Raw genomic sequence first — 23202 nt, forward strand, 5'->3', positions numbered from 1 at the left:
ATTTATTTTTGAATTAGCTCAATTAGTCTCGTTCATCTTATTAAGCACATTTAATATGTTTAAATATCTTCGACACACCATCACTGTGGTTTGTACAGTTCAATATGCATGTTAATAAAATCAAACTATATGAATGTATATCTGAAATCTGTACAGGCAAGCCTAGGCAGCTTTATTGATATGGCACATTTTAAACACCTTTTACACAAAATGAAATCAAAATCCTTGACTTTTGTCTTTTACTCTTGTGGTTTTCAGCTCTGCCATGTTTGACACATTAATCGACAGGTGTTGATCTTTCATCTGTGCTCGTACATGTGTATTTTCCCTGCAGGCCTTATCCTGGTGAATGAGCCTTACTATAACGAGGCTGGCTTCGACAGTGACCGAGGTCTTCAGGAAGGGTATGAGAACAGCCGCTGTTACAATGAGATGGCCCTGATCAAGATGGTCCAGTCTATGATGCAACTTCTGCAGCATCCTGTGGAGGTTTTCAAACAGGAAATCCAGGAGCACTTTGTCTGTAACGGCTGGCGCCTCGTCCACCGTCTGGAGACGTGGCTCGAGCTGAGCGAAGCCGCTGAGAGGGGCCATGCAGCACACATGTCCTACAGAGCTTCACATTCTAAAGACCGACCGCCATCAGTGGAGCCTCTTGACGAGCAGCTGCCCCTGGGATCAGGGCCCCTGGTGGTGGCCCACAGCAGCCCCAGTAAGCCTGGTGAGGAGGGGATCACAGGAGTTACCAGTATTATGGAGGAGGAGCTGGAGGATTCAGGGCTCAGTCCCTCCACCACAGCAGCCTCTCAGCAAGAGCTGAGCCAGATCTCAGACTGTGACAGCAGCCAGGGTAACGCCTCTCTGTGTGGTGAAAGCAGGGCCCCCTCCACAGTTCCTGGCCCTGTCCGTGGTGGGACATCAGAATCAGGTTCTATCACGGTTAGCGGAGGAGGGGTAGTCTCCACAGTAAGCCAGCCAGTGGTACGACCAAAGAAAAGGAGAAAGAGCTACCGGAGTTTCCTCCCAGAAGGCAGCGGCTACCCGGACATCGGCTTTCCACTCTTCCCGCTCTCTAAGGGGTTTGTGAAGAGCGTCCGAGGTGTGCTGCTGCAGTACCGAGCTGCGATGGTCGCTGCCGGCGTCCCTGAGCACACAGAGGACAAGTAAGTGCCTCCTCGCTGTTCCCCGACACCTCTGCACTGCTTCCCGCTCTTTTCTTCCTCCATCTCTTCTAACTTTTCATCTGCCTCAAGCTGTAGAGGAGGATCCATTACTTCTCTGGGGGGAGTTTACAATTTTCAATCTCCTGTACTCCTGTCCAGAGCTGCACTGTGCCCCCAGCACTGCCCACAGTTTTGACCTTTACCTCCATTTCTAAGTCTGTACTGCTCCTGCTGCCCCAACTCCACAAGGTTGAACCTTTTTTTTTTTTTTCCCCATAAACCCTCTCGATCGAGCCGCGACTGAAGGAGGGGAGCATCTTTGATCAGGATTTTTGGTTTGGATGCAACTTGATGATAATGTTTGTTTTCCCTCAGTATCCCTGCAGATGAGTGGAATGGATAAAGATGGGTGGAGCTACCCTGTCTCATAGAAGCCCTCATCTTTTTATGGAAGCAGGTAAAAACACAGAGCTTTTACTGGAGGCGATCAAAGTTTCTCTCAGCCTCAGCAGGACTTTGACTTCAGTGGCAGTGGTGTGGATGCAAAATGGACTAAATGAGATGGAATATCAGTGCCATGAACCCTCTACCACCCCCCTCCTTCACCAAGCCTCTTCCAAGCACCTACCATATGGGCGGGGACTTGACGGATAACCACTCAGCCTGGGAAATATTAAGCAGACTGGTGATCGGCTAGGTTGCACTGAAAAACTGCAAATCCCAGCTCTCCTGGCTGTTGGGCTCACTGCGGCTCTCTGTAGCACTTCTGATATTATTACTGAACCATCCTGCACTACAACCAACAAATGGACAATCTGGTGTGCAAGAGGTGACGTATAAATACACTGACCGAGAGGGTTCCTTTTTTTTTTTTAGTAGAATTCACTGGTTGTACGCTTTCTGCCAAATTTCTCTATTCACACAAACACACGTATTCAAGTAGAACGTACTGAATGTCAGTAAAACTGCCAACCACAACAGCTTCACCACTTCGTCCACCACACTTGCTGGTACTTTCCTTCGCCAATCACTCTCGCACAGAACCACGCGGCGAACATCGAGTGACAAAGTTTACATACGAATCCCCTCTGGAGGTCAGACTGCTGCAGCTGTTTGGTGTGTAGAGGAGCCGGTCAGGTGCAGGGCGACAGGGAAGTGGCTGCGTGTGAACGTGTTTGTGCTCTAATTAAAGCTTACAGGGGAATCCTGGTATCTTTCAACCAGAGCCCGATGTTTATAAATGTGGGTGGGTAAATGAGTGGTACTTGCAAAAACTTTTAGAATCAGTTCTTTAGATCGCCAGCTGCCACGTCACATTGGCACTGGCTATAATGTAATCTCACCTGCGACATTTCACAAAATGTTCACTAATAGCGATTTTCTTTTTTCCACTAATAAAGGGATCTTTGCTAAGAGTGTGGTAACCTTATACATGTAAACCGTGAGGCAGCTCATTGTCCCTCCTCTTCATTTTGCCTATCCCCCCCATTCGCTCTTCAATTAGCATGAGCTCTCTGTCCATGTTCTCCGGCTCAAACAAGTAGAGACGACCATTGGAGACAAATGCTTCATGGAGATTGTGCGCATCAGAAAAAGATTCAGTCATAATAGTTTCTCTCTGTAATATCCAAACTCATCTCTCCAACTCTCCCCCTTCCTCAAGTTTCCACCTCTGTCTTCCTGCAACAACCCAAGTCTCGCGTGACTTGGAGTGAGACGTCTCATTGAGTGAGATGTGTGTAACGTTGCCAGACTCTTAGCAAAGTTATTGTTAGTGGACATTCATTGGATTGGTGCATTTACCCCATAAGGTTCTGTTGTAGCCACTGTTGCACACACACATTTATAAACATAGAGCCCAGGTTGGAAAATCCCCAAATTCCCCTTAAACTCAGCTGCCGCCTCAACATACAACAGTAACATTTACTTCCTCTAGAGTTAAGCAAAGCTGTTCACTAAGATGGAATCTGTTTTTTGGTGTTTCGATATGTTCAAGGTTGTTACACTCACAGAGGCTGGACTGTTTCAAAGTGGAGCTTTACCCATGATGCTCCTCTTCTTTGTGACAAAGGTGACGTCACTGCAAATGAAGCAATTTAAAGACTAAATAAAAAATTCAAAAAAACATTCAGCGTCCATTCCGTCATCTCATGTCAACATGTTGCCTTACTTGAAATGTTCTTAATGATCTCAGACCATTGTGTACAGAGCTGCTTGTGTCGTAGTTTAGGCATTAACCTACACAGACAGAACCACATGGTAAAAACCACTAAAACCCTGCTCCAGTGTTTTCCTCCTTTTTTAAAAGTGCAGATCTGTGATCAGTTTCCCACTTTTATCAGTTCTTTAACACGAGCGATCTATTCTGATGTTCCTCTTCAGATTGCACATGCAGAGTTTAATGACATCGTGATACCCGCCTCATACAGTGTGGTTCTGAGGGTTTGTTCATAATTAACCTGCTTGATTTTTTGGTTATTGTTGGAAAACGACAATTTCAGCGCGAAGGCCAAATGAGAGCATTAGGCTTCTGAGTGAGTGGGCACACTGTGCTGATCTGAAGCTGTGAGTGATGGGAGAGGATGAAAGCTATGAGCCAAGAGTTGCTGCGTTTAACTAAGAAAAAAAAAAAAAGAGGGGTCAATTGTTTTGCTTTGTCTTCCATGAATTGTTTCTCTTTTCCTCTCTGAACATTGGTATTCCTGTATCAGACGTGGTAATCGGGCATCCATGACATTTTGTCCTCTTCTTAGATTTTACCAAACCATCCCTGTTTCTCCGCTGCCTTTAACGCTACAGAGGGAGAATGTGCCGCCGTCTTCACTGGCTGCTGTAGCTGTAGCATGTAGCCTTGTTTGCTTTACTCAATTTTTTTTCTCCCCATACACACACACACGCGCTGCTGTTTGTAAAACGTCCCCTTCACAATTCTCAGAGGAAGGTGTTGTCACTGGTCAGATCTCGGGTAGAAAGTAAGAGCCGCATTGACGGTGTTCTGGAAAAAAAACAACACTCTGCTCCTCCAGGAGTGTAGAGGTGACGTAACTGCTCGGTCTTTCACTCGTTCATTTCATTCATCAACTGTCACACAAAGAGAAAAATGTCAAGCTATTGCGCGAGATCTCGAAAAGCAAAAATCCGACAAGATATCAAGCACATGATGCTATGTACAATTTTCTGTGTATGTGTGTATATTATTCAGAATTAAACAATTATTAATATCATTATTATTATTATTATTATTGCGAGAAGTTTGTTTTACAGCCAAAGCATGTAACATGTTGCTTTAAGCCTTTTGAATGGGCTACACACAAGACTTGACTGTACGATGTCTACATTTCCACAGTGGCCTGTTCTTGATATATATAGAAAAAAAGATTTGTAGCCTGATTCCCTCTGTACAGACGTCATGATTATATTGAAATATATAAATACATACAGTATATATATTTAACACAAACTTGAGTTCTAACAAGTCATGTGGATGCTTGGGGCATATATGTACAAAATGCTGAGTGTGTATTGTACTTATTATTTCTTTCATTTTTTTTAATGGTTTCATTTTGTTGAGTTCAAACAACTGTATAGTGATGTATTAAACTTTGCAAGCAGCACCATAGAGACATTGTGGCTCTTTTCTATTCTCATTCAGTACTTTTATAGACGGCAGCTTTTCATCACAATGACGAGAAGTGATGAGGTGGTATATATCTTTATTTTTTTTAATTATGTTTTCTTGTCAAATCCCAAAAATGAATCCAACATACAAACAAATATCTGTGCAGCCAAAACCTGATGTTCTTTTACTGTGATCAATGTGGACACTACACTTTATTTTGACTCGAGCCAAAACACAGTTTAGGCTGCGTTCACATTTCTCACTAGAGCAGCAAAATGTGTATTAATCCACAGATGAAAATAGTCCCGAACAAACCATCTTTCACTTAGATTTTAGTAAAATTTTTCAAGGAAATGTGCCTTTTAAACATATTTACCTATACACCAAGGTTTGGTTTTCTGCCCTGTGTGCGTGTTTGTTGGCACCATTATGATAAAACCACGAAACCCATTTCCACAAACTTTAATTTTGGAGCAAAATGATTCAGGGATCTTGTTGGGGGGGATTCAGGCACCATAAGAGACTGATGAGTCTAATCAGATCAGATTTTCCTCTGTCATTCTTTAACAACCCGACAGTAAAGTTAGTAAAGCAGTTTTCATGTTTAACACCAGACCAACTCTGCTTTCAGGAAACAAGTCTGTGTCATAGGATGCATTGTCTGCTTGATATCTTTTCTGTTTTAAAGTGGATCTAATTTGATGCACATTGTCTCCTCTATTCGACCCAGGTTCACAATTCACTGAAGAAAAAATGCTCTCAAAAGTTAAATGGGTTTATTGACTTTTTAGTCCGTTGAAACATTATCCTGCATTTGGCCTAAATGATTAGACCTACAACAGTTCAGTGGGTTGAACATTAGGATATAAATGCTCATAAAATGTGGACAAAAAGCATCAAATCCAAAAACTGATAAAATAACTCCACCTCATTTTCATGAACCGAATCTCACTCGGGTTTGTTTGTCATTGTTTATTTCATTTTTCAATCAAGTACACTCCAGCAGAAAGTTCGATTTGATGATCGAAAATTACAGACATTTGTCAAAATGGAAAAATAGATCTCTCTTTGAATAAAGAACCATTCAATATTCAGTGTGCAAGGAAAAAAAACATTCTTCCCTTCCCCATAAACATGTAAACACAAAACGACAACAGTTTTGATGCAGCAGGTAAAGATGAACAGCAAATCAACAGTCAGACATGGGTGTGGTCAGAAGAACGTCAGCTCCTTCATCATCATCTTTTATTAGTTTGATGAAAGTTGGACGACCTGACTGTCAATCACACAGAAACCACACTCTGATGAGTTTCATTTATTATCTGACCTGACGACACTTTCTATTCATTCAACTCTTGTCTCTTCCATCTCAAAGTTTTTCAAAAAATGGTGGTGAGAAAACTGATGAGCTGATATAAAAGAAATTCAGCTGGTTGCACTTGATGAATCAGTGAAAGCACCACCGTGTTCAAACCACCAGGAGGCAGCACAGTCAAGGCACATGAAATAGTTAACACAGACCAAACTGAAATCTTTGCATAGACTAAAAAAAAAGTGATAAATGGTCTGTAGCACTCTGTGGTGTAAATGGAAAAAAATATCTTTCTCGAGTTTAAAAATCTTCCATCTTTATGGTCCTATTTTTGTCATATGCAACAATCATAGCAGGAGAAACTTCGAACTTTTGTTGCTACAAACCACATTTGTCCTATAAAACGACGACGTGTAACACGCATGTTTTCAAGTAGTGTTCCATCTCATGTGCTTGTCCATACTCAGCTGTTGTCACAAGCTGTTGTTAAACTAAACTAGTTAATCGGTTGAAGGGGCAACAAACTTACACTGTGCAAACATCAAAGAAAAAGTATTAAAAGAACATTTTTTGAGGTTTTGGTCTTTTCATTATTCTGTTTACAGTGTCAAACATAGTCGTGGCATTAAAACACGAGACATGAAAATCATTGCATTTTAACTGCAGCCATGTAGCCTTCTCCTCTCTTACTGTTCACATGGAAAGTGACCAAGCGATCATTTCCACCAGCAAATGGTTATTTTACATCAGATTTCCTGATGTTACAGTTGCTGCTACCGTGTGTGTGTGTGTGTGTGTGTGTGTGTGTGTGTGTGTGTGTGTGAGAGAGAGAGAGAGAGAGAGAAACCCTTGGTTCTCCTCTTTTGGTCAAGCTCCTAAATGATTTCTAGTGTTAAGAATGAGGACGCCCTGTCAGGAGAACCACGCTGTCGACCTCATGCAGCATTTAACAGACGGATACCCCCCCCCTTCTAAACTTCCACCCCAACCCCCCCACTGTTTAAGACATGAATACATTTAGCTCCTAATAGCAGCATGTATAACAAACTAGTGTCCAGATTGGATATTTTTGGATTTAATTAAAAAGAAACCACGAAAATTGTTTGATTTGGATTAAAAACATTTAAAAATCTGTCTTTGCTTTTAAATATTAGTCATCAGTTCCTCAATGTGTAAAGCTCAATGGTAAGGACACCTTGGTGATGTTCATCAACAAAACCCCCACAGGGAAAGCCTCTTTGTGTGTGTGTTAGTGTCTGAAAAGCACCGGTGTGGTGGGACTGCTCTGCACTGCAGTGCTCTTAAAGCAGCAGATGAGAGAAGGATGATGGATGGAGGAAAGCAGCAGGGGAAGAATAAGTAGAAGAGTGGTATGGATGGAGGGATAGGAGGCAGTAAAACATTTCAGACCAGGACCAGAGCTGCCGCCACCCGAACATGATCACATCATCATCAGTGACGTTCAGCTCGTCCTCGTTCAGAGCATCACTTTCTTATTTGTGTCGACGTCACTTCAGTGATTTCTTACATTAGTGCCCATGAAGTGGTTGCTGGTGATAAAATGAACCATGTGATTACAATGAGAAGCTGGATTAAAGGCTCAGTTCACCCACTTCTTTCTTTTTCCTCTCCAGTTATCTAGTCGTGCAGTATATGGTTTGGGTTTTATTCGAGCAGCTTTGATATCCGGCTGTGAGATGTCTGTCCAATCTCCAGTGAGGTGGTCAATGGTATTTTGTGGTGAATGGTGAACTGACCCTTTGAATGTGTTGACGTCCCACTGGTCACATTTGTTTCACTGTGCCTGTGTTTGTGCAGCACTCTGGAGACTTTAGACCACAGAATGAAATGGAAATATAAAAGTGGTCTGACGGATGCAGATCTGTTCTGTCACTGTGGTTTGTTTATGAAACAAGGACAAATCTAACAAGACCATAGCAGTGAAGCCAGATGGCTTCACAGGCTGTTCCATTTTTAAGGCTCCTTCAAACGCATCCTCCCATTCCCGACTATCTAAGGATCCAACAAGTGGATGATTCTTGGGCGAAACTGTCCCAGTAATCGTTGTGCGTCAGTGACCATGATAGCTACGTGGTGGCCGAGCGGCAGCGGCTTCATGTCGCTCACAATGCAACAGTCAGGGTGGAACAAGCTGGTGATGCAAAAAAGAAATCCTTCCTGAATGCAGCTTTTAAGGCAACAAATCTGAAACTGTGTCAGTTCATGCTGAGACCATCTCATACAGTCTTAATATGAGGAAATAAATAAAATATAATAAAATATAAATAGTTATATTAAATGATATATGATGCCATTTGCTTTTTTCACCTTCCTCCACATGACTCAGCAGCACCATCGTCTCAGAAACAGTCACAATGCCTGATCACCTCAGTTCAAACCAGGGTAACGGCTCCATGAGGACATCTGCACTACCACACAATAACTACACATACACACACAAAAACATGGTCTCCATCATAGTGCCAAGGATCCATGAAGGTATAAATTCAATCATTTTCTGTTGCATAAGATGCCGCAATTCAAGCTGAGATGTGGATTCAGGACAGAAGAAACCACCATGCAGTAATAGACAACATGAGAAACTGGAGGCTAAAGACGTGGCTGGATTTATTACTGCGGAGGATAAACACTTCATCATGATGATGATGAAACGTGTTTGTGTCTGAGGCTGACATTATCTCCGACAGTACGCTCAACTGTCGCTATGGAGACCCCAAAGTGTTCAATGTTAAATAAAAGATTTCAATTAAATAGTGAAATAATCATACTTTTTCTTTTCACAGTAAAAGCATTGAAACAGTAATTTTACTTATTTTTGCCAAAAAAATAAAATCCTGCAATAAAACCTCTTATTGTGAAGTAGCGCATACTATATATATATATATTATATTTTTATCTGCATTTATTCAACTGTTTATCTAATATTGGACACTTTGCGTCTCCATACACAGCACGTGTTTGTTGTAATATCCCATCAAACTTCAAAGTATTTTCTTTAAAAAACGATGTACCTGTTTTCTGCGTACCACTGACAGAGAACGTAGCGAATAAAAGTGAACGAGTGTAACATCCATTTGCTCCTGCACCTTTTCCATTTCTGATTTGAAATGGTAAAAATTATCTATTAAACATCATCAGCCTTTAATATCAAAGATAAAAGCTGGTGGTGTTTGTTTCTTCAGTTCATCCAGTGATTAATCTTGCCAGACCTCTGTGCACTTCAGCTTGCATCGGCCCATACTCCACCACTTCTCCATCTACTGTTATTATTCCTTTGGGTGTATACGGCTCCAGCCTGAGCGCCTGCACCTCGGTGTGCACCAGATGTGGACAGTTAGAAGTCAGATGTGTGCCCTTCTCCATGGCTAGGAAGAGCCTCAGCAGAGCGCTGCGGGATATTCCCGCTGTGACGTAGGTAAGATGGATGACGCCGTCGTCCAAGGTGGCGTTCGGTGCTGCCATCAGGTCCTCCGCCAGGTGGGACTGGTACATGGCCAGCATGAGGACAAAGTCTTCCTCCTGGACCACCACCCAGTCACTGGGCAGCGGCTGGTCCAGGGGCAGCAGCCAGGAGTCTGGTGGGCTGGGGAGACCTTTGGTGGCGCTTCTGGGGGGCGTGCTCTCCGCCCGCCGCACTTTGAGGGAGTTGTTGGAGTGGCAGGAGTTGTGAAGGGTGTTCTGACAGGGAGAGTCTCTCGACTGGCGGCGCAGCAGCAGAGAGGCTGGACTCAGAGAGGGAGCCTGATTGTTGCAGTGCTTCGTCATGTTGTTTCTCAAACCTCCCTCTGTGTTGCAGTCCTTGGAGGCTGGCAGGTAAGCCAGCTTACCTTTGTAGATGCGGAGAGAAGCCAGCCTCACCAGCGTGCCCACAGTGAACCTGGCAGCTCCAACGTGACGGTACTTTTCGCTCTCTATGTCCACGTCCGCTACGAAGCCCCAGGCCAGAGAGAGGAAGGAGAAGAGACGAGGGCCGGAGGAGAGCTGGACGGAGACCAGGTCCATACGAGACAGCAGGCCTTTACAGAGCAGGAAACCACAGCTGATCAGGAGCTCTTCACCGAAGACTGGAGAGGCTCTGTAGGAGAAGAGAGGAGAGTTAACGTGTGTGTGCGTGTGTGTGAGCGTCGAGGTCAAAGGTCAACAAAAATATGGTTCAAGTTCAATGAATTAATTAAAAGCCAACTGCAGGTCAGACTGTTTATTCTTTGATCACATATTTTCTTAGCTTTATGAGAAAACTCATCCAAATTTAAACTGCATTTCATTTCAGGGACACAGGAGGAGTTTGGCAAAGCATATTAAATGGAAAAAAGTTTGTTTTAAAATGTATCAGTTCAAATTTTAAAGTTTATTGAGGGCATCAAAAAAAGGAAGAAAGAAAGAAAGATTACATCTGAGTAGTAATGAGTAACATACGAGTACATGAAGATTTATTTTTAAAATAAAATAACAGTCACAATTGAATTAACTCCATCTTTGGGTTGAGTTGATATTTCTGATCAAATGTACTTGCATGTGTAACCGTTTTTTGTATTTATAGCCTCTATATTTGAAAGTAGGTCGTCTTTAAGGCTCTTTAATCAATTGTTCATTTACTCAGCAGAGATAGATGCACCACTGCATGGAACAGCAATTAATGATTAATTAATAATGAGATGAGCTAGTCAGATAAATCAGATGATAAAATTGTCAGATAAAAATGCTCATCACAATGTCCCATCATGTAACTTGATGTCTTTATATTCTGTCAAACCCAAAACCAACAGAAATTGGATTTACAGAAGTATTCACGTATTATCAGAAGCTGGAATAAAAAAATGTCAATCATTTCAGCGTTGCAGAAGGAGACACAGTTAAAAACCCAGATCCAAAAATAAGCTGCAGATCAAAATGAAAACAGGAAGGTGCACTTAATATTTTGGGGTTAGGAAGTGTGTCAAGGTCTGTGTGTGTTTTGGGGGTGAGCTATGAGAGGAGTGTTACACAACACCGGGGTAACTGTGACCTTATAGTGTTACTATATGAAAACAGAGGGAAGAGAGGAGGTGGATGAGAAGGGTGGAGCCCCGTGGGGATGGGGGTGGGGTGAGTCAAAGGGGCCAAGCCTCTAAACCTGGATGGAGGTGGGACACAATCAGCTCACGGGCCCTCAGACATGACAGGTCAGTCAGACAACAAAGACAACCCCATCTGGGAGAATGGAGATAGGGGTGGAGGGTCACTACAACACACACACACACACACACACACACACACACACACACACACACACACACACACACACACACACACACACACACACACACACACACACACACACACACACACACACACACACACACACACACACACACACTTCCCTGCTGTTACCACCCACAGCCAATTACAGTGATGACTGGGTGTCTCAGTGGAGTTGAGTGGCTGTGGCCCTGCAGATATTTCTATATTCATCATCCTGAATGAATTCAGTCTGGACAGAAACACTTTCATCTCCATTTCCACTGCTCTCTTTCGTTTTAATCATCCACTTGTTAGAAGGTCAACAGGTAATAAGTTCTCCAACTCGTCTCCACTCATAGTTTGTCTGTATCATCACTGATGGAAAGTACATTAAGGTTTAATATTATCCATAAAACAAACATGATGCATTTATAAAACATGACAGATTTCTTCAATGTTTTATTGCGGTCTCCAGCCTTTTTGTGCTATTATAAAAAAGCAGTGTTCATTCTGGGAACCTACTGTTACAGTTGTCTACTGTACGTAGTAATCTTCAGAGGTCAATAAAATCGTTTAATTCTAGAAACATTTTATTAATTAAATCTTAGAAAAATTTAGGGCAGAGGCTTGGGTCCTCCTGCAGCAGACACAGGTTGGGTAATGATCCTTCCCTGCTCTCCATTCTCTCACTCTTTAATGTGAAATACTGCCCCCTCTAATAATAAAAGGCATAAAAAGCCCCAAAATTATCTTAAATTTAAAAACATAATCGAAATGTTTTTAGCAGAACAAACAAATCTCAACTCATTTGGACTTTACATTATTTGGCATCGTCCTGGGTGGATAGTTGATTATCTCTACTTTTGATACTGAAAGGGGCTAAGTGAAGATTAACTCCAGTTTAGAACGACTGTTGCAAGTTGAGCATAAATGTTTATTCCTCTACTCATCAAGACAAGTCTGCAGTGGTGGAAATCAAAAGCATCACCTTCTTTGCTTCTTTGCTTCTACTGAAGTTAACATGCTAACAGCTAGCTAGCGCCCCGGCCTCAAACCTCTTATCTTAAATGGCGGAAGCTGTTCACAACTGACCGTCATCACCACCTGCTTCAAGCAAGAAACCGCATTCTTTCATTTTTTCCGCAGAGAAAACAAAAACCTGTTCTTTCACAATGAACCAGGCCAAGCAAGTTCAAGATTCATGCTGAAGTGTAGATCACTTAAAAAGACTTGGAAGTCACTAAAAAACTGAATTTATTTCCAATATTCAGTCAGGAAACCTTTAAAATGTCAAGAATCCTAAACAGAGTTTTCTGTATTTGTTACCGCAGCAGTTCTTCTGGTTTAGGAATCTCAACCGTTACGTTGTGTTTCATTTCAGTGAGTGGGACTAGACAGTCAGAGCTTTGTTTTTTTTCTCTACATGAAAAGCACGTCATTGCTCGGACACAGACCCCAGAGAGTTAATCCTCACATCTGGCTGCAGAGGGCGCTGTTGCTCAGTAAACGTTACATAGTGTTGCTTTAAGTAAAGGGTGTTTTGTTGTCGAACTAGAAAAGCTTCTTACTGTTTCAGAATCTATCCATCTATTTCCATGTATGTACCTGTAAACCACCAGGTGAGGGAGACCCAGTCACTTCATAGAGCGTCAGCATTCAGCCTCAAAGATGATGTTTCAGCTCCTGTTCATTATGTTTGTGTAGGGAAACACGTTACAGCCTCACTCAGCGAACCTGTTCACTGCATTACATAATAACAGATACATTCTAGCTGTCACTTGTTTGATCCACGTAGCCTCGGTGAACCCGTTCGGAATAATACCAAACCCACTCTGGCCAGGGCCACTGTAGGGCAGCCAGGACCACACACACACACACACACACACACACACACACACACACACACACACACACACACACACACACACACACACACACACACAGAGAGAGAGATGTTTTCTGGATGCCCCGGGAGTGTGAGAGGAGAGTAAACAATACAGAGTCTGGTCTCTTCCTCTCATTGTTGCTGCCGCTGTGGGTGGACGACCATTGTTTGATGAGAAGCTGATTGGCAAATGCACTAAAAGGGATGAATGAACGCAGTGTTTTCCTTCATTTCATCATTCCGTTATTTAAATTAACCTTGTTTCAATCAACTGAGAAAAAAAATCTGCAGCACAAAGGTTTATAGAAAGGTCGTCATCAGTGACACTTTCTTTTCCTCCTTTATGTCAAAGTGTCTGCTGCGAAAAGGCCCATTACTCTGTTATTGTTCATTCATTCATTTGCTCTCAATTCTGTCCTTTGCTCTGATTGAACAAACTGCAAACAGTCACTGAAATGAGCAAATCAGTAATAATTCATTCAGTGGAGATGAGTGTGTTTTACACTGAATAGCAGCAGGAAGCAGGACTGTGTGTGTGTGTGTGTGTGTGTGTGTGTGTGTGTGTGTGTGTGTGTGTGTGTGTGTGTGTGTGTGTGTGTGTGTTTGTGTGTATTCAACTTTACTATTGAGAGAGAGACTGTAGAGGGAGAGAAAGAAAAGACAGGAAACAGTGTGTGTGTGTGTGTGTTTATGGGGACTTGTCTTCCTTATGAGGACAAAAAGCAAGTCTCGAAAATGTAAATCATTGCATTTTAAGGTGAAGACATGTTTTAAGGTGTAAATTAAGATTAAATTTAGGTTGAGATTAGATTAATGGTTAAGGGTTAGGATTAGGATTAGGCATGTAGAAAGGTTAGAGTAAGTCCCAAGGAAATCAATTGTAAATCAATGTAATTTCCTCTGAAGTCATGGAGACACGAGTTTGTGTGTGTTACCTTCTTGTGATCCCTCATGTTGTGTCATTTCCTGTTTTATTTTGAAACTCTCTTCTGGTCTAGTTTTAGGTCACTTCCTCTTGTTTCCTGCTTCCTAGATTACCTGCACCATGTGTGTTTCCTTCCTGTTTGTCAGTTTAAAAATGGAGTCTCCTCATGCTCCACTTCTGTTTTCCTGCCACCAGAGACAGTGAGTGTGTTGAATTTATTTTTCTCACTTAATTTACCTCCGCCAGCCTCAGCTCCTGTCACCTGTGTTTGGGTCCTCCTAGCTAAAGGTGACCGATACAACCAGAGATCAGATTTTTAGATTCTGCAGTAGCTCACCCAGAGTAGTGATGTATGGACGCAGCCAAGGCGTTGCCTGATCCACCAGGAAGGAAACCCAGCGGCGTCTGAATGGCCTCCTCCCAGTCTGCTCTCTCCAGCAAACCATTTATCACCTGACACACACAGAAGATACAGATTTGATCACTCAGCACGCTGGGTATCCAACATCGATAATTTTTTGCTATTGAGCAAAGAGTTTTTATGGAGAGTAACAAAGACTGACAAGTAGTGAGAGCCGGTGAAATTCAGTCATGTTAACTTATGGATAATCAGCAGCCGGACTCAAATTGTAGCTTCTCTTCACCGGCTTCCAGTAAATTTTACAATTGATTTTATTGCTGACTTTTAAGGCTCAATCTTAACTTGCACCTACGTACATTTCAGATCTTTTGACACCATATGTTTTCCTGTCGTAACGAAAGGTGACCGGGCATTTTCTTAGGAATAATCTCCCTAAGGAGATCTGTAAGTAGAGTCAATTAAATTTCCCAGAAACAAGTTTGTGGATCTTGATTTTAAAAAATGAGGCATATTAAGGGGACTGATAGTTTGTGAACTTTGGTGCAGATCCAAATAAAAGTGTGGATCTAGTGAATTTAAATGTGGATTCATAAGGGAACTGTTGGGCCTTAGTGGAGGTGTGTGTTCTACAGAGTGTCATTGTAGTTTATTCATTGTTTCAGCTCTATTTATAAGACTTAATCTAAATTTAGGTTTATACTTTGAACAGGTGTGTAAATTAAAATACCCACAATACATGCTGTTTAGTTTATGGATTTGGTTATCAGGTCAGTTGATGATTTCAAGAACAGAAACTACAACAGCTTTCATAATTGCTGATGTTCATCTTCATATGCAACAGCAGGAGACAGACATTTTGGTTTAAAAGTCATTGTTTTGTCTATTTACCTCGTACAGGAGTCCGTCTCCCGACATGATGACCACAGCGTTCCACTGCGACAGGTCGGCCTCTCTCACCAGCTCTCGGGCGTGATTCTGCCGCTCTGAAAAACAACACACACAGAAAAGGTGAGTGTGTGTGTTCATGTCGGTGTCCTTGCTCTGATTGATAAAAGAGAATCAGTCCTGTCTGGTTCCTCCCTCCTCAGTGAGGTCAGAGGTCACGGTCAGCTCTAACACAGATGTGACAAACTGCAGCGCTCTCTCTCAAAACCAATACTTCCATACTCACACTTGATATTGTGACTGTTCACACTGACAAGTAGAGCAACACTCAGTGCACGTTCAGCACCTGGATGGTACAGTCAAAATGGTCAAATGCTTAGTGTCAAACGCTGGCACCTCACCTCTAATGGTCACCACCGCGGCTAGGCAGTAGAAGGGGAGGGACCACCAACATATTTTAACCCTTCGGAGTCCTGGGCTACATTGTCCATTGTTGAATGCTTTTGATTTTATAAACCACATCTCAAAGGTCTTAACCTCGCCAATATATTGTATTGTTTTCAGTACAACATTGCCTTTATGACCAGACCACAAATTATTCACTTTGACACAGTAAATCAACATATTGGACCCAAAAACACACACATCACATGATTTGATCACACTTGCGTAACTGGCGACTTGATTTTCAAGTAAAGTGAGCAAAGCAGCCAGTAGATCTGACCACAGGTGACAATCACAGTACAAACTGGCCTGTGTGCGTTAAATAGTTACACAGATCCAAGGCTGGAGATAAACTTAGGAAGTCATAACAAATAACGAACATTAAGATCAACAGAAAAGTCCTTGTCCTTCTTACTGTGACCCTTTCTTTTCTTCCCTTCAGTTTCTAAATGAAAGTGTCACCGTGGGACGGAAAGCTGATATATGGTGTTAAATGAGGCGTCCGCCACACTGCCAATAAGATCGGAACAGCTAAATTACCCAGAAGCACTTTGTCAAATTAATCTGGGACGGTGCAGTCTGATGAGGTGGGACAGCACAAGACCGACAACTTTTGACTCGGAGGTAAAGAGGGTGATCCACATACTGTGTGTGTGCGTGTGCGTGTGCGTGCGTGTGTATAGTAATATATAGTAATGTTATAGTAATAATAAAAAGTAAAGGGTAAGAATAGCACTATGTCAGAGCTCAGAGCTGGGTTTTGGGTTTTAGCTGAGCTACCAATTCATAATTCCTTATCATAGACTTCTACTCTGTCTTTAATTTTCAACAGGTTTTCTGGGAAAACTTTGTGAGAGCCTATAATTTAGTTAATTGTTATTAATAACATGCATATCCTAAAGTCTTCAGTCAGTGGAAAGCAGGTTAGACACATAAATCTGTCCTAAGGCAAGCATTATTAAATTCACATGAAGAAATAAGTGCTCATTAATAATGGATTAATTGATTCATATTTATTTAGAGAAGGAAAAGACCAGTTTCTTTTATAATCATATTTGTTTTTAGGAAGCTACCTCGTCTTATATACAAATATCAAATAAATACCACTTACTTATCCTATTTTAACATAGTCTTTCTTGCACCAGTCTGTTGTTTTTCTCTGGAATCAGGTATTGAATATTGATTATCCGTGTCTGTTTATTGTGTCTATAGACGGATGTGTTTCTCAGTCTGTGTCGTCTTTCTGAAGGTGAAAGGGCAGAGTCAGTGCTGTGAGGTGTGAAGAAAGGTGCAACAGCCCATCATGACTTCAGTCACGATTCTCTTTGTTTCTCTCGCTGATGCTCAGTAACACTTTTATACTGTATATGCAGCACCATTCATTCCATACATTCCTCCTTCATTTTCTTTCACTTTTTAAAACATCCAGACGTTTTAATATTATTTTGTTTCTGTTGTCTCTTTGTGAGAGAAGCACACAAGGGAAGGCGGTGTAAGACAGTATAGATAATACATGAGAATGAGGAAAACCAGGCCATGAGGTGATGAAGTACTGGAGGTGAAGCAGCTGCAGGTGTTTTTTTTAATTTGAATGTATTAGTCCAATGAAGTAGTGGTTTATCAGAGTGAATGCTCCTCTTGTTTCGTACGTGAGAACAGTGAAAACCACCAGACTGATCTTTTTGTATCTAGGCTGAGGTTCTCGGATAGCACAGTTCACACAGCTCGAGCAACAAAACCCTTTAGACTATCAGGCTCCTGATGGACAGGTGACCTCTCATAACAGCATTACAGCAGCTTGATCGGTTCTTGACAACTTCCAGGTCCTTGTCCTGATTATTCCCTGAACAGAAGAAAGTTCAGCTACAGCAAAAGTTGATAATTTGCTGTAATATCATCATGGTATTATGACCAGAATCCGAAACTTCAGCCGTTTTGAATTGTTTTTGAATGCGCCAAATGCAGCAAAGACGCTTCTGCTTCTTTTTCTTCTATTTTTTTAATATTGTCTCAACTTCCTGCAACTGGTCCTAAAGTCAGATCTATTCAAATGTTTTCACACTGCAAACAAACAATGTAGCGGTAACACACTTTAAAGCCTTGCAAGTGGTTGCCAGTGCAATATTTTGTATCCAACATTAAACTGTCTGTAGCTGTAGCTTTGCCAAACCTGGCAAGATAAATTGTAAAAAAGTATTTCATGACTGTTTCGTTTCTTTTTGAGGCCCACAAAAACATTTTTATACTAACCAGACTTCAAAAACCTGTGGGGAAAGGTACCTTAAAACAACTTGTCCTCTTTTGTGTGTCTTTCTACTTTGTTCTCTCCTTTAACGCTGTAATTATGTTAACCTAGAAGAACAGCAATGTTACCCCATCCAACACAGGGCGTCCTCATTCTTAACACTAGAAATCATTTAGGAGCTTGACCAAAAGAGGAGAACCAAGGGTTTCACACACACACACACACACACACACACACACACACACACACACACACACACACACACACACACACACACACACACACACATCTCTGGAGAGGGATCTGATTTCTCCGCCTCTCTTCTTACCTTTTCTTCCCTAAACTCTGCAGGATGAAGGAATCGATTCCTCCTTATCAGTCCAGTCACATCACCTTTACTTCCCTTATCTATGCAGAGACTGAGCACTTAAAAGGATTGAAGGGCCCCAGTCAGCAGCAAAGCAGGAGCACTGCAGTGTGGAGGGAGGAGAGCTAAGAGCAGTTTTAGTATGCAGCTCCCCTCATTAGTTAGATTGATGGTAAAATGGAGCAATGTGGCCAAATAAATAGCAGGGATGCAGGGATGAGGAGAGGATTTTCTTTTGTCCAGCTGAGTTTCTCCCTGTGGGTGAAAGCAGTGGACTGTGACTAAGTCATTACAGTCATGCAGATCTCTGCTTCATTACTGGCCTCTGGTCACAGCTGCAGGACTGTGGTGATTTCAAAATGTCCTCAGAAGGATGCAGAGATGACTAACACTCCCAAGAGAACTCCAGAAAATGTCCAGAGCCTCTGACTCAGACGTTGGACTTCTCGCATAAAGCCCCTTCCGGATAAATTCAGATTTTCCAGGGTTCAGTGCATGTCTGAAAGCAGCTTTATTGTTAATTTAAGGGCAATCTCCTCAAGGCGAGTGTATATAGAGGAGGAATGATTTCAGCCCCAAATGTATTTTCTTCCTACATATTAAATGCTTCATTAGTTAGTCAAGCCAAAGACATTTATACAGCACCAGATCATGGCATAAGTTACTCCAGGACACTTTTTACATAAAGTGGGTTTCGACCCACAATGTGATATCATTTACCTAAATTCCTTCATGAGCAAGACTTTGGTGAGAACTGTGGTGAGGAAAAACTCTTATATGATACGATATACTTTATTGTACCGTAGGGAAATTAGTTTTGGACACAAATGCTTCCATATTTACAAAACAAGTTTAAACGTTTAGAAATCTCGAGCATAACCCAGCTCTGGATGGTCAACATTCTGCCACAGCCGCTTAGGTTGAGTAACATTACATTTTGCAGCTTTCTAATGTTTACATCATGGCAGGTTGAGGACATGTAAGGTAACAAGAAGCTCTGGCCTCATGCTGACCTCACGTCGCTGTGCTAAAGGAAGATCCAGCAAGAACCTCCAACCAGCCGTCACACATCATGGCAGAGGTTCTCTTCAAGCAGCACTCGTCCACCAGCATGACAAGCAGGTGATGGCGGTTACGTGTGTGTGTTTTGTGATACACTATAAACACTGACAGCTTACTCAGCTGCTTGGACATGCCTGAGGGTGTAGACTCACAGGTAAACACACACATTTGTATTTGCACACACACACACACAAACACACCAGGTCTGAATGTGACTCTACGCTGACATTTTCATGATTTTTTGGGGGTATTTACCCAGAATTATTCTGATAAGACTGTAACTTATGTGTTAAGTGATTTTGTACTGTCTCTAACTGAAGCTCAGTCGTCCTCAAAGCTGAAATATCTTTGAGAAAAACCTGAACATCAATTGCATTTAACAAACTCAGACTGGCTTTATTTGGCATTTGAGAGGCTAAATGGTTGGTTTAAAGTAACAAAATATGCCATTCATCCCATGTCTTTCATTTCCTCTGAGCACCAGCTGGCCAGTAACACCTCCACAGTCTCCATGTATTAATCCAGTCTGAGGCTACATCCACAGTATAACATTTTAGTTTTAAAACGCATCACAGTTCCGCTATCATTTTCGAGCGCCTAAAACGGAACGTTTGGATAACTGCTGGCCCTGATTTGGTTTGAAAACTCCAAAAGTGTTATAGTGTGGACAGACAAAAACAGACGTTTGGAAACGATGATGCAGTCACCTGAATTCGCTTCCTGATTGGTTCACATCAGTCACGCCTTGTCTACCAGCGATGAATGCAAAGCGTTGTAAAGAAGCAAATGTGCCGTTTACGTGAATGGTCATGTGATATTCGTTTTCAGGAGTGTTAGTATGCACAGGGATTATTACTGAGCTAAAATGTGTAGACAGACGATTTTAAAATCAAAACTTATTAATATGGATGAAGCCTTAATAGGAGTTGTCTTCTCATAAAATTTCATGCATAGATTTGTCACAAAAAGGAGGTGTACTTTCCCGCCACTAACCTGCTGCTTAAGACTAAAGTAGAAAAAAGAAAACTTCAGAGTGAAGTAAAAAAACATCTCCAGTGGGTTGAACTGATAGACACGTCCTGTTCTGACACTGTCCTCAATATGAAAATATTTACTAAGACTTACGAACAATACGAACAAATAAACTAAACACGATCAGTGTTCTTTAGCCTGAGAGTGGGGGAAAGTACCTACGATCACAATATGGTTAAACTTTAGGGAGTATATTTACACAATATGATGTGGTAACAACCACATTAAACAAGCAAGTACTGGAAATTATGATAGTTTTGAGTCACATAGTGGCAGCGGAGAGAAATGCCAGATTTCACAAACCATGTGTCTATAAACACAGCTGTCACATTTATGTTATGTTTGTTTCTTCCTGATTTCAATGCCTGGACTTTAAGTATCGACCAAAACCAAGTACTGATCCAATACCAGTTATATAATCTAACATCTTACACTCACTCCACCTCTTTCTTTGCTCCACATCAGCCTCTTTTTTTAGGTTAAGAAAGAGACATTTTGTTGCCAGGTGCACCATGGGAAATCAGAGTGCTGCTGATCATTTTAGGCCGAACTGTTAGATGTAAAATGTGAAACACGGAGGCAGTGTTTATGCTCCACTGCTGCAGCCTGACCAGAAAACTGACTGGGACAAATATAAAAAATTAATTTGTGGGCCAGATCTAATTTTGCATGAGAGGCCTTATGTTGTCTCATGGGCCACATTTGCCATTGGGCCATGCTGTTTGCTGTAGAATAAACTGTTATCCTGTGTATATACATCTATATGAAATTTAAAAAAAAAACAGGATTAAAAGAGAAGTGCAGAAACTGCTTCATCCGAAGAAAACTGGAAAAGATGTAAAATATTTCTCACTGAACAGCCAGATTTGTACACAAGTGTGATGTGTCAGATTTCTTGTATAACTTTGTTGCTCCAGTGAGTTTTCCTGGACATTTCCTAAACATGATTCTGTTAAATTCATCAGTTGGTAGTGGGACTGAACTATTCTGTCTGTCGAATCAGGTTTTCAATACAAATATTTAATGATTCATTCCTTTGTTTGTCATATAGACTAACAAGTAATACTTTATTGTACTGCTGGGATTTTTAAATGGGGGTCATTGAGACGTTCAGGGTCACAGATAAATTTGCCTAATCTAGTAACAAGCCAAGATATCACTGAGATATTTAACCACCGTAAAAAAATATTAAATATATAATATGTATGCGTATATATAACAACGACTAGACCTGTTATATATTTTGTTGACTTACATTATCCAAAATATTTCCAATAAAACAATCAATAATTATCACTATACACAACTGATCAACCTCAGAATTGTTAAATGTTTGGCTCTTTGCCAATTGTTTGTCAATGTCTTCTCATAAAGAAACTTTAATCAGGAGCAAAGATAATAAATGTCACAATAATGTGACATTTATTGTGCTAATTACTTTAAAAATATTTTGTAAAATCTATCTTATTATAATCCTCAAATGGACAGAAAGGGTTTTCAACACCGTATAAGAACCGTGAGTTATTCTTTTAAAGGTTGCATGTGGTCTGTTGACCTGAACAGAAGAATGAAACACATGAGGAAAAAGAGAGTAGCACAGTGAGGTTGTTCGAGGGTATCTGTATCTTGAGGAATCAGGAGGGGAAGACGAGCTTGTTGCTGACGTTCAGATCAATATCAGGATTCTTGAACATTGAAGTCTATGTGCCCTCTTTACTCAAACAAATACACAAACACACTAACAAACACACACTCTCTCTCTCTCTCTCTCTGTCTGTAATGTAATGTAGCCTCTCAGCAGAGCAGTCATTCTTCATCTATCCTCTACTCCTGACACTGCCCACAGCTGCCACACAGCCCAGCATCCAATAATGAGTCTGTCTATTTCTGTTAGCATCCTCCAGTCATACGCCTCACACAGATGCCAATGACACACAACAGAAGACATAGACACGCTGCTTTGGAAATCTATTGCCAATCATATATCATAAAACATATTATTTTAATGTTTTTCACTAATGGAGTGAACCTATCAACATTTGCTAAAACCTTCAGATGGCGACAATGATGACACTCGAATGGTTTCCTCCATTTTGAGAAAAATGTCATAAATAGCTTATAACTAATCAATAACTAACTAATAAGGTGTTATTAAACTAGAATGACACTAAGCAGAGTACATACCTCTGCCAAGGCCCAACAGTCCCCCTATGAAACCACATTTAAATTCAATAAATCCTGAATTTTTATTTTATTTACACTTACAAAATTATTATTTATTTTTTTTATCATAAACATCATGAATTATTCTCTGAGAAATCAATGAAAATGTTGAAAAACCACCAACGATTCTCACAATGTGAAAAATAATTCCTGATCTGGATCCGCACACAAATTTAATAGCTTCTTCATTGGGTTATGCTCAACCCCTCCACAACATTTTGAAATCAACAAACAAACAAAGGCGTGGTCTTCACTGCAGGTTGGAGAAGTGAAGATGGGAAAGACGGGTGTGACCCAACAAACACCATCAACATTTCTCAACAGAAAACATTCCAGACTTTAACACCCACTCAGAGGACATAATACTAATGTGTGCTATTGATCACAAACACTGCAGGTTTCAGATTTAACACAGTTGCTTTAGAACAGATAGATAAT

At 41.2% G+C, this 23202-nt stretch overlaps 2 protein-coding genes across 4 annotated transcripts in view; one reads left to right on the forward strand and one right to left on the reverse strand.

Annotated features, from left to right (window-relative positions):
* The window catches only part of ube2o (ubiquitin-conjugating enzyme E2O), a 31862-nt gene extending 29360 nt beyond the window's left edge, over positions 1-2502 (forward strand). Inside the window, exons 22-23 of one of the 3 annotated variants that reach the window (XM_034586682.1) lie at positions 335-1163; positions 1539-2498. In XM_034586682.1, coding sequence (XP_034442573.1) covers positions 335-1163; positions 1539-1566 — 857 coding nt within the window. In that variant the 3' untranslated portion in view covers positions 1567-2498. Of the gene's footprint in view, positions 1-334 lie in introns of all 3 variants that reach the window. The other 2 variants (XM_034586674.1, XM_034586689.1) reach the window with 2 other exon arrangements.
* Positions 2503-7870: 5368 nt separating this feature from the next.
* Positions 7871-23202, reverse strand: part of LOC117762181 (sphingosine kinase 1-like) — a 32542-nt gene continuing 17210 nt past the window's right edge. Inside the window, exons 3-5 of the mRNA XM_034586702.1 lie at positions 15395-15489; positions 14483-14598; positions 7871-10190 (exon numbers count right to left, since the gene is read on the reverse strand). Coding sequence (XP_034442593.1) covers positions 9299-10190; positions 14483-14598; positions 15395-15489 — 1103 coding nt within the window. The 3' untranslated portion in view covers positions 7871-9298. The remainder of the gene's footprint in view (positions 10191-14482; positions 14599-15394; positions 15490-23202) is intronic.

The sequence above is a fragment of the Hippoglossus hippoglossus genome, chromosome 1, assembly GCF_009819705.1.
Source record: "Hippoglossus hippoglossus isolate fHipHip1 chromosome 1, fHipHip1.pri, whole genome shotgun sequence".
In the NCBI taxonomy this organism is placed as follows: domain Eukaryota; kingdom Metazoa; phylum Chordata; class Actinopteri; order Pleuronectiformes; family Pleuronectidae; genus Hippoglossus; species Hippoglossus hippoglossus.